The sequence below is a fragment of the Olea europaea genome, chromosome 16 (genome assembly GCF_002742605.1).
Source record: "Olea europaea var. sylvestris chromosome 16, O_europaea_v1, whole genome shotgun sequence".
NCBI classification, from domain to species: domain Eukaryota; kingdom Viridiplantae; phylum Streptophyta; class Magnoliopsida; order Lamiales; family Oleaceae; genus Olea; species Olea europaea.
This window is the reverse complement of record NC_036252.1, coordinates 3253631-3265496: the sequence shown is the minus strand read 5'-3', so window position 1 is coordinate 3265496 and position 11866 is coordinate 3253631. Positions and strand designations below refer to the sequence as shown.

The 11866-nt window shown below is 32.3% G+C and overlaps 1 protein-coding gene across 3 annotated transcripts; it reads left to right on the top strand.

Moving 5' to 3' along the window:
- Window positions 1-4164: 4164 nt before the first annotated feature.
- Window positions 4165-10959, top strand: LOC111411730 (probable protein phosphatase 2C 9). 3 transcript variants are annotated; one of them, XM_023042308.1, is made up of 7 exons: window positions 4203-4458; window positions 4598-4690; window positions 5202-5441; window positions 6720-6813; window positions 6892-6996; window positions 10228-10382; window positions 10497-10959. In XM_023042308.1, exons 2-7 carry the CDS (start codon window positions 4667-4669, stop codon window positions 10635-10637), a joined length of 759 nt encoding a protein of 252 aa, XP_022898076.1. In that variant the 5' UTR covers window positions 4203-4458; window positions 4598-4666; the 3' UTR covers window positions 10638-10959. The 3 variants fall into 3 exon arrangements, with proteins under 3 accessions (XP_022898077.1, XP_022898076.1, XP_022898075.1); XM_023042307.1 differs by having other exon boundaries at window positions 4205-4458; window positions 6720-6996; XM_023042309.1 differs by lacking the exons at window positions 10228-10382; window positions 10497-10959 and adding an exon at window positions 7066-10221 and having other exon boundaries at window positions 4165-4458; window positions 6720-6996.
- Window positions 10960-11866: the final 907 nt, after the last annotated feature.

The window sequence follows — 11866 nt, the reverse complement described above, 5'->3', positions numbered from 1 at the left end:
TGACATTGATGGCAAAATTTCCTTAATATTACGTTATATGAGGCTTTAATTTGAATGATTTGTCAAGAGTGGTTTTTTAGTAAATTAAAAGAGTTTGTAATAATGGAAATGGAACTTATTTTCATGAGATCATCAGCTGAGGGAAGAGAAGTCAAAATGGGAGAAATGTAGAATGGCTGCATGCTTTATACAAAAACATTTAAGTTTCTGTTTGATAGAAATTAATTTAAGTTAAAGAGAACAATTAATTTTCACCACATATTTTATGAAATCGAGATTTTTCAATTACACATTTCATTAATTTTTATCAAAATTTATTAAAAATCTGATGTTAATCCTCATCCAATGGAAGCTAAATGTCTTACACATGTTCGTGATCATAATCCGCGAGATAGGTTTTTCATTGTCAATATGAAGCATCTCTTTAGAATAGATGTTAAAGATGACTGATTTTCTTAGTCGAACGATTTCACGAGATTACTCTCCTATTGAAAGTAACTTTTCCAAATTGTCATTTTGTATCTTTTATAAACATTGTCGACTTTAGTACCGCTGTCACAAACTAATTAGGTAAACTTCACTCTCAAATTAACTTGTGAAGAAGTGTGCTTAGAAATTTGAAAAATTGGTCTTTAACAAATGATACAAGATTTTAGAGTGATTTAGAGTTTTGTGTAACTAAATTTTTACCAATTTTAATTTCCTTCTTTATCAATTATTGAAGTGATATAATAAACTTAAATATGTGATAAGGAAAAAATAGAAACTGATGTAGTTAATGCCCAATTTAAAGTAATGCCAGATAAACACAATTACGTATAATTAATTGTGAATGTTTTTGCAAAGTACTGTTTAATAAATATAACTGGACAGCATAATAAATAATTTTTTTTTTCCTTTCTTCTTTAATAATCTAAGAATTCAATCCTTATACCAAATAAATATACCATAAATGAATCGACGCAATTTATTTGACCAAACTTGCTCATTAAATCATCCAAATAATTAATTTTAAGACTGAACATTTCAATTCTTGAAAAGCAAATTGGCTGGTGGACATACAAAGTTGAATTGAATGCTGCACTATTGACTTCATTCAAACAATCACACCTACTTTAAATTAAAAGTAATTCTATTTTATCAAATAAAAAATATTTTCTCTATGCCTTTTAATAATGGTATAAAACAAACATCCGGTTGAAAACTTGTGCATTTTGATAATGTAGAAGAAAATCATTTGGCCTTCAAAGAAAATCTAGTTGTAATATGACTAACCAAAGAGTTCTTTGATACTTTCTTTAATTGCAATTTCATCATATAGGTTCGATGGCAATAGTATCTAAGGAATCCATATAAAACAATCTCTTTTTCTTTCTTTACAATTCTATAATAATTAATGGCTATTATTGATTTTTGGAGAGATTTGTCCGATAAGATTGTTTACCTTACTTTGTTATTCATTGTTTCAACATTCGATCGACACTCAACCTAGTTTTCTACTTTCTATATATGTTTAGTCTTCGTAATTGTAGATTGTGTAAATATTCTAATATTTGTCTTTTAAGGTAATTTTCATACTAGTATTTGTAATAGTAATAAGTATGAGGCTTTTTCTATGATAAATATATAATAGACCATTCAGCTTTTCTAGGTATAATTGAGTAATTCTCCTAATTGACTCTTGTTGTAGGTGACTTAAACGTCACCCTGTACACTAATTCTAGTTCAATTTCGATATTTAGCCTCTATCTCGTCCTTGATAGGTGGTTTCACTGTTGTAATCGTGGTTGACTCTTCTTTTGGGTAACTCTAAATGTCCTCTTTTATGCTAATTCCAGTTCAACTTCGATATTTAACCTTTACCTCATCCTTGATAGTTGGTTTCATCATTCGTGGTAGATATCAACTCTTTGTTAAAGTGAGCCCAAGGTAAACAATTGCTGAAGTAGTGAAAAAATCTTTTTGATAAAAAATATACACATTTCAATATTGCTAGTAATGACTAATGATTGAAGGAAAGTAATTAATTGATTTTTTTAATGAGTTAATTGTTCCAATGGTCATTGAACTTTGATTGGTGTCTTTAATTGATTACTAAAGTTTAAAATGTCGAATTCATTGACCTTTAATTCATGTTTTATATTGTTCACTAAAATTTAAAATATCAAATTTTGGACACTGAACTTTGAAAAATGGTGTACATTATAATTGTAAATCGATATTTTTCAGAATTCAACATTCATGTTAGTGAGTAACGTACAACATTTTTTAAAGTTCAATGGTCAAAACTCAACATTTTAAATTTGAGCGAGTAATTGAAAACATGAACTTAAGTTTAGTGACCGAAACTTGACATTTAAATTCAGTGACCAATTTAAGACATGGACCTAAGTTCGGTGACCATTGGAACAATTAATTCTTCTCCCTTTTTTTTTTTTTTTTCTTCAATATTATTCAATTCATTTAAGAAACATGCCATAAATAAATGGATGCAGAATGACATCTGCAACAAGTTTGACCAAACTTTCCTATCATTCAAATAATTATTTTTCAAATTTGAATTTAACTCTTAAAAAGCAAAGTTGGCCCGTTACATGTTTAATGATGCATTATTGACTTCATCAAATAATTACATCTACTTCTATTTTGACCAAGTAGAAGAAAATCATTCGGCTTTTTGGAAAATCTATTTGAAATGTCACTAATCAAAGAATCTTGAAAACTTTCTATAACATGTAAGAAATCACAACACAACTGTTAAACTTCAATAATAATGACATTTAACGAGCTTTCTCAAATACTATTACTTGTTACCGTAGAAATTCACTTAATCAATTTTTTTGCATTACGTCTCATCTATTTTGACCTACAACTTGAAAAATCTGAGTCTACTTGACCTATTTGATCATTGCATAGGGATTGATCATGTACCTCAATTGTTCGTCCAAACGTAGTCATCAGACTTAAGTTTTTAGTATATTGATGGCCAAGCGATAGGGTGCCACAAGTACGTCCTCTGTCCAATTGCATGATTATGTATGTCCATTCTTGATTTGGCTTAGGTAATACTTTTCTTCTATGTAATCAATTGAAGTGTGAGGAAATTAAAAATATAAATGTCTTTAGATCCTATTTTCTATCTTTTGAGACATTAATATACTTGAATACAACATGTGTATGTTTGTCACATTTAGCTATTTTTAAAAATTATATTTAATAATTTAATCCATATTTTTATTAAAAATAACTTAAACAGTATTGAAATTTTTTGGAAAAATAAAATTTTTTTGGTTAATATTGGACTTACATTTTCATGTAATAAAAATGTTCGCCTCTTTTGTTCATGCATTCAAACTCACGTGACCCTTTTCCTTTGGTTTTGTGGAAAACCAATTCCCATGGATTTTGGCGGGAAATGGGTTTTCCAGGTTTTTTTTTTTAATATTTTTTTTATTTTCAGCAATGGAAATAAATTCTATCGATAATTGTAATAAATTCTATTTCTTTAATTGAAAATTTTCATAAAAAATATAGTGAAATGAATACCAAAAAATTCAAAATTTCAATATTTTGAAGATGAAAAATTATACCAATCAAACAATTTAATTGATAATTCTCAGTAAAACAAGTTTTAAGCAATTCAATTCCTTGAAAATCGTTTTCTTTCCACCTAAATTCTATTCTTGTAATCAAACGACCCTAAGAGTAATATTATTTATACATTATGATTAACAGATCGATTTACAAATTGATGACATAGAACTAGAAGAGATAGAAAGAGAAAAAGTAGAGGGAAAAAAGGAAATTTATTAATATAATATACATCATCAATTTGTACATTAATTTGTAAATTATAATGTACAAATATCATTACAACTAATTCTTTCTTTCTTTTTCCCTCAAAATGGGTTGGATAATTTTTGTATTTGGGCAAAGAGCCGAATATTAAAAGAAAGAAATGAAAGGGCGGCAGAAAATCAAAGGCCCTTCCTTTGGGATTGATAAATTCTGTAATAGCTGACCCAAAATCACAACCCCTAACCCCACTCCACCTACGAAAGTACTACCTTTGACCAGTAAGAAGCCTCTTTTTTTCGACTTGTAAGAAACCTGGGACCTTAAATCAAGAAAAGAAACAGCTGTAATAAACAAAATCAAACAAACAGCGCTTCTGACTGGCTGTAACATTATTACAATACAGACATACATGGCATGAGCTTTTTTTTTAACAATAAAAGAAACAAAGTCAACAAGGGGAAGCTTGGCCTATTGGCAACCATTCTTGCCTGCTTATTTATTATTTATCCCCTTCCCCAACAAAGCTATAATTCCTGCTATCATTTCTTGATTTTATTTTGATCTTTATATAGATAGTTTTTGCTTGTATAGACCTATACTGTTTGTATAGAAATTAAGTCGGCAAGATAGTCAATTCTTGATCTGAAGACTGGAGGATCGGTAAGTGGAAATTCTTGGATACCCAAGTTGAGATTTTTGTTGAATATCTTGGTTCTTTAAGGAATTATATTTTGATTATGTTTTTCTTGGCGGGTTTGTGGTTTATGATGATCAAGATTGCTGTTTTTTGATTTTAAAGGTTCTGGATTTTCAATTTTGGGAAGTTGATAGTAGATGTTGAACTGGAGAGGTGGAACATCAGAATTATATGGGTAATTTCTGCTGTTTTCAGGTGAGGATTTGCTTGCTGTTATTTATCTGGGGTTTCATAGTTTTTCTGCTTTGTCTTGATTAGGTCATCAGAAGGCTGACGATCCCATGAATTTTGAGATGATATTTGTATACATACTGATTTAATTCAAAAGGGGTTTATCAAAATTGGTTCTGTCTGAGTTTTCAAAACTTTGTTAGTGTTTTTGATGAATTATGAGGTATGGTTGAGTTTCCCCGGGTTTGTCAAAATAGTTGAGGGTTTATGATCTTTTTGATGCTAGAACAGTGGGTTTTTTATTTCACAGGAAAATCGTTTCATTTCATTTTAGTTTGATGCTTTGGATAAGGTTGCTACCAATTGTTAGTTACATGTGTAATCATCAAAATGAGTAAGGAATTTGAAAAATCCATCAAATCTTTTGGTACACGCACATTGTAATTTTCCATCATTAAGATTGTTTGTTGGGCATCGAGTGCATCTTTTTGTGTTTCCAATGAGTTTAAAAGTGTAGGTTCCTCTTTTTCTTTAGCTTGCAGGAGGCCGTTCTTCGAGTGGCTCCGGCAAGGGAAGAAGTCATCAGGGACCTGTAAAGTATGGATTCAGTTTAGTAAAAGGAAAAGCAAATCATCCTATGGAGGATTTCCATGTTGCTAAGTTTGTACAGTTTCATGGTCGCGAGCTAGGACTATTTGCTATTTATGATGGGCATTTGGGAGATACTGTGCCGGCTTACTTACAAAAGCATCTGTTTTCCAATATCTTGAAGGAGGTTTGTTTCTCTTTAAATGAATTAGCATGAGATGGATTATGATGTATACAATATATTGAGACAAGCAGCGTTTAACGTAATGAATGTATAAATGGCATTATTTCCTGAACTTGACTGTTAAAGACCTTTTTCAAAGTTTCTCATCAGTTCTTTTGGGTTAAAATTGTTTAAATGATTATTTAAGATCGTTGTTTGAATTTTATGGTAGTTTGGATAATAGTAATACTTTTGGCTCTGTTTGAGCTCCATTTTTGAGAATTGTAAAAAAGTGATTTTTTATTTTATTTATTTATTTATTTTATTATTATTATTATTATTTATTTATTTATTTATTTATTTTGAGAATTTGGTTATATAAGGAAAAATTTTGAATTTACGTACAAAATTATTTTATTGAGAGAATATGTGGTTGAAAATGAGGTTTAAAGAATGAGGCTCAAACGGAGGCTTTTTTATCTTTTTTTTTCCCTTTAAACAGGTAGGTGATGTTTGAGGTGGGATATCCCCGAAAGGACAGTAGGAATTTGTTGTGGTGTGGAGAGTAAGAATGAGCTGAAAGTTCTATACATAAATTTGACAATAAGAAATGGATACGAGTGAACCTTCAAGAATAGATATATATATCACAACCTGAAAATATTCTGAGGGACCTCTGTTAATTTGTAGTAAAGAATAGTATTAGCCTTGTGTTTGTAGGACTTACATCATATGCTGGATGGTTGTAGCCGTTTTTGAAAGTTCAGATTTGTATTTGGTGCCATCTCGCTTTTAAGATGATTTGTTTATCATCAGAGTCGAATCTAGTCGCTCATTCATCTCTTTGCGTGTTTCCTCGATCAACTTTACTTTTTCCTTTCTTTTCATGTGTCACCTAACAGTTATCACCACCAAAGCATAGCCAAGAGCATCTAAATTCTCACTACGTACAGTCACCGAAGGGGAATAAAGTGCTTATATATAAGCTTAGCCAAACATTCTCCTAGTGGGAATTTATCATTCTAACTTTTAAAATACATATCTATTTTATGCTTACAATCTGCATCTGGCAACTCTGATGTGCTAACTTATGAGTTTCTTCTTTTGCACACATTTCACACACTGCAATATGGTCTCTCTCTCTCTTCTTTAATCAGTTGTTTGGATTACTGTATATATGACTTGCTTGCATGTGATGATTAAGTTACCACTTCATCAACTTAAAGGTAGTGATATGCTTTTGAGAGCTATATTTTAGGCATCAATTGGTTTACTCTTCCTACCGTTGTTATATTACTCCAGGAGGACTTTTGGACGGATCCAAATAGGTCTATTGCTAAAGCCTATGAAAGAACTGATGAGGCAATTCTGTCACACAATCCTGACTTGGGACGAGGTGGGTCCACTGCTGTTACAGCAATTCTCATAAATTGTCGACTTCTGTGGGTAGCTAATGTTGGAGATTCACGAGCAGTCCTTTCGAGGAAGGGGCAGGCTATACAGTTGACCATCGATCATGAGCCGAACACAGAGCGAGGAAGCATTGAAACCCGAGGTGGATTTGTCTCTAACATGCCAGGTATTTAATCCTAGAATTTTATTTTAAGTAGCTGTGTTGTACTTGTTATAACTAGCCTGAATCTGTCAGATGCATCTGGTAATCATCTTTGATGCAAGACTGTATATTTCTGATTTATGGCAAAGTTCTTATGACTCCAATGAAATGCTTTGGGAAAATTGCTCCATTAGTTCCCAACTGGTGGACCTTGTTGCAACTTCTCCATCAGTGTTGTCCCCAAATGTGATGCTTGGACTTTTCGAAATGATCGGAGTACGTATGGGTACTCCATTTGGACACTGCAATTTATATAGGGGTTTTTATCTTCTAATTGTTATACAATTTTCGTGATTTTAGTCAAATGAGTTATTTTATCCATTGCTACTAATGCTTTTAGGTTAATCAGATTGACAAAAAAGCCATATTAATAGTGTTGATAGGTTAATAAGGTTGACAATAAAACCGTATTAACCAAATTTGGACTTTTTTCAGCCTCGTCCTTATATCCTACATTTTAGAAAATAAAAGATCTGACACTTAGGTACGTTCCCGTATCCAAGTCCAAGAATCATAGGTCCCCAATGTATTACCCTTGTAGCGTCATTGATTCTTACTAGATGGGTTCTGTCATTTGACAGTTAAGAAGTTAATTTTTGTTTAAAAGACTATTATACCCTTACTTTGAGCTAAAATAAGTAAAAAATAAAGTAAGGGAAAATTGCATAGGATTTCCTAACCTTAGCATTTTGTGCAAATGGGTACCTTACCTTCAACTCTTGTGGCCACCATCCTCAACCCTTCACGTATGTACCAGAAATAGACAGAGTAATTAAGTGTAAGTGGTACCAATGCATCTTCTTTTTACTTCTAACAGTCATTCGTCAGATGACGATGACTACACATTCTGCTTATAATTTTATTTGGGGCAATTATATATGCCTCTTTATGTCTTGGAGTTCAAAATTTGATGACTTATGATATGATCTGCAATCGAAGTACAGTAAATCATGCAGAAAAGTGTTCTAGTAGTTCCACGCGCGTGATTAGAAATACCTACGATCTAATATTGAAGATATCAATTTGAACTCAAGTTGGAGATTGTAGGTCTTGGTAGGAGAGTTGGACAATATGTTAATCATAGTGGCTTTTGAGCAAGTGAATATCTCTGATGATTGTGCCAAAAGCTATGCGTATAGTTTCTCATTTTGTGGACTTATGCAAGTCTCGGATATGTACACATGCCGAGTTAATTAAATGAGTGCCCACTCAACTTTACCTATGGTTACTAGTTGCTCATCGAAAATTGAACGGTTACTCAATGCTCACTGGAATATTCATTAGATTACCCATCAATCACCATAACCAATTTCATTTGTACATATGGACAAATATTTATATATGGCATATAAAAAAACACATCATCAAAAATTTGTATTTTATAAATAAAAAAATTGAAATTAAAATTCCTTCAATTCACCTTCCTTCTTCCCCAAATCACTTTGCTCCCTAGGGATGGCAAAAAGGATGCCCAGACTCGAACCGCCCTGTGGAGACAAAATAAAAGGGGCAAGCTGCTGCCCCGTCTAATCTAAGGCGGGGCGGGGCCGTTGCCATCACTATTCCTCCCCAATTCCACATCCTAGGTTCATAATTCACATCCCCAAAAATAATTTAGGTTGCTCGACTTTTTTTTTTTTTAACTAAATAGTCATATACCCAAGATTATTGAGGAACATAAATAAATTTAAATTACACACACATGCACACTTGTTTGAAAACACACATCCTCAGCAATAAATGAAATTGGGGCATTAATTTTGGATGGTTCACATCCCCAATTTTGTCGATCAGAGCATGATTCAAAATTTTTTCATTTTGGGGAAGAAGGTGATCGATTAATTTTACTGATTTATGATGAGACAAGTGGCTGGTGTGATGAATTCTGAATACAAGAATTATTAGCCATAGGAACTTCGCCGGTGAAAGTTTTAACTGCAAACTCAAAACATGGTCGGCTCATATATCCTTGAGAGGCAAGTCTGAAGTGGAAACTGAAATTGCACTAGATGATGGCACAGTCATCCCCATCATGCTGATTTGGAGGAGAAAGATCTCTATGAGGCCAAAATAGCAGAACCTTCCTGTTTATTATCATCTGAATTTTCTATTTTAAACTTCTCAATTCCAAACTGGAAGATAATATGGGGAAGAAGGTGATTTGGCAATTTCAATATCACTTTCTTTCTTTTTCATTTATAAAATACAAATTTCTAATGGCATGGCTATGATTCAGTATGCCACGTCATTTTTTTTTTATATCCGATGAATAAATATTTGTCCACATGTACAAATGAAATTGACTATGATGATTGATGGGTAATCTAATGAATATTTCAATGAGCATTGAGTAATCGTTTAATTTTCGATGAGCAAGTAGTAACCATAGATAAAGTTTAGGGGTCACTCGTTTAATTAACTCGTACACATGCCACGATGTTGGGGGGGGGGGGCTGAGCATCTACACGGCATTTCACTCAATTTGAGTAAATATAGGTAACAAGTAGATCAAGATAGTTAATGCTACATCACTAAGGATAGAGAGGATGCATGAGCAAATGCACGGGAGCGTGCCCAACTTCTATTCCAAATAAATTGTTAATTATGCATCAGCCTCTCTGGTGCAAATATAAACTGTACACTGGAATTCATTGACAAAGGTTTTGCAGTACAAAATGTATCATCAACAATTCAGCATGAAGCAATTTTATATCTTATCGTGATAGTGCTTGTAACATTATGACTGGAATGCTTATGGTCGCTATGGAAAGTTTTTGACAAGTAGGAAGTAGAAAGCAAATATGATTGCTCTAGTTAGTGTATAATAAAATAAAGCGAGTGGGCTAAAGTTCTGGTAAATTGCATTAAGTCTCACCTTGTATTTCCTTTACTTTTTTTTGGCAAGTCCTAATAGTTTCTCGTAGTAAATCGTGAATGTAAAATCTTGACAAGAACTTTGTCTTGCAAAAACTTTTTTTGGCATTCTATTTAAATACATACAGTGATTGTTCATTACAAGGTCTTCTGAAGGGACTAGTAATCTTGTGTGATTATTTGAATGCAAATTCTCACTTCTTGAAAATCAATGTCGTTATTTTGATATAGAGCATATCCTTTTTACTGAAGCATAGCCTAGTTTTGAATGGTTTTACTTTATTTTAGTCATAAAACCTATCCCAATGCATTTTTTACCAGGAGACGTTGCACGAGTAAATGGACAATTGGCTGTTTCTCGTGCTTTTGGAGACAAGAACCTTAAATCTCACTTGCGGTCTGATCCTGATATTACAAACGCTGATATTGATGCAGATACCGATTTCTTGATCCTTGCTAGCGATGGTTTGTGGAAGGTGAAACCCCCATCTTCCAGAGTTTTCTTTCAATTTTATTTTGACTTTGTTTTTATTGCTCACGACCCTACTTTTCTTTTACCTCCCCTCCATTTCTTGCGGACCCACCTCTAGGTAATGTCCAATCAAGAGGCAGTTGATTCTGTAAGGACGATCAAAGACCCACAGAAGGCAGCCAAGCAACTCTCAACGGAAGCTTTGAATCGGGAAAGTAAAGACGATATATCCATTGTTGTTGTCCAGTTTAAGGGGTAAAATGTTACTTTCGTCCTTGTGCTCATGTTATGCATATAATGTTGCATGAGATGCAATTTGTTAGGGTACAGATGCTTGAAGTCTAGAGAATTTCATCATATAAGGTACTGGTTTTATTTGAAACAACATAAATGCTTTTCGTCCTCTTCAATATTATGTTTCGCCAGTTGTGTGGTTTATTTTAGCTCGATTTCTTAGTCTTGTAGATTTTTACCATTATTTCTCTGTAATTTGAGCAAAAGATTTCATTGGCTGATTGTTTTCTACCATAATTTCTTGTAATAAAGGCTATATATAACATGCAGCCTAGTTTCTATTCGTAGTATGTGCGTTCGTGCATGTGCGTGCGATACGTGGGTTCTCGCAATCTTTTAGCTTTAGCTTCGAAATAGTTCAATTAGGAAATCATATTCTTGTAGCTTGTGAATTATATAATTGTAAAGCATTTTTCATTTTTGTGCATATAAAATAGCTCTTACAATTCATATTCTGCAATAAAAGAAAAAAAGAAGAAGGAAATAATAATAATAATCTCTAACTACTGAGAGAATTTCAAAAGAAAAATAATTATTAAAAATTAATGTGCAACCATATTATGCCCCTATTTGGTGGGAATTAAAATTAGATTTTTAGTATATTTTTATAGAAGTTTTTAAAATGTGTGGTTGAAAAGTTGTGGAGCGATAAAATATGTGATTAATATTGATTGTTTGATTTTAACTTAAATTAAACTCCGATTTAAATCATTACCAAACATGTGCTATAACTGATTGAAAAGCAACTTTGGGTTTGACTATCTATTCATTAGACATCAATTTCACTTAAACAATTATGTCTTTAACTTGTTTATACCATCTAGATGACAATTTATAGATTGTATTGGAGATACTCTAGCAGACTAGCACTTATATCAAGGAACGAGTAGTGTTCTACGTTGTCTTCTTAACTGTCCACGTAGATCTTGACATGTTTGGTGAGATAGATTATATCACAATGATAATGAATTTTTTGTTGGTTTTATTCTCATTTCGCTAAGTAGCCGGTCCACCTAATTTCTCAATAGATATTATAGTTCAATTTTACACAATCGACAAAGATTAATACATTTGAAATCAATTGCTTTATCTAATTGTTTCTTCAAATACATATGTGAAAATTCAACACTATATACTATAATTTTTTTTCCATAATACGTTAATGAGAAATGCTACACTACCAGGGAAATTTTT

Coding starts and splice junctions, on each gene's coding strand:
- LOC111411730 (XM_023042307.1), top strand. CDS start 4,667: ATGGGTAATTTCTGCTGTTTTCAG. Junction 4,691..5,201: donor GTAATTTCTGCTGTTTTCAG/GTGAGGATTTGC, acceptor CTTTTTCTTTAG/CTTGCAGGAGGCCGTTCTTC. Junction 5,442..6,719: donor TTTCCAATATCTTGAAGGAG/GTTTGTTTCTCT, acceptor ATATTACTCCAG/GAGGACTTTTGGACGGATCC.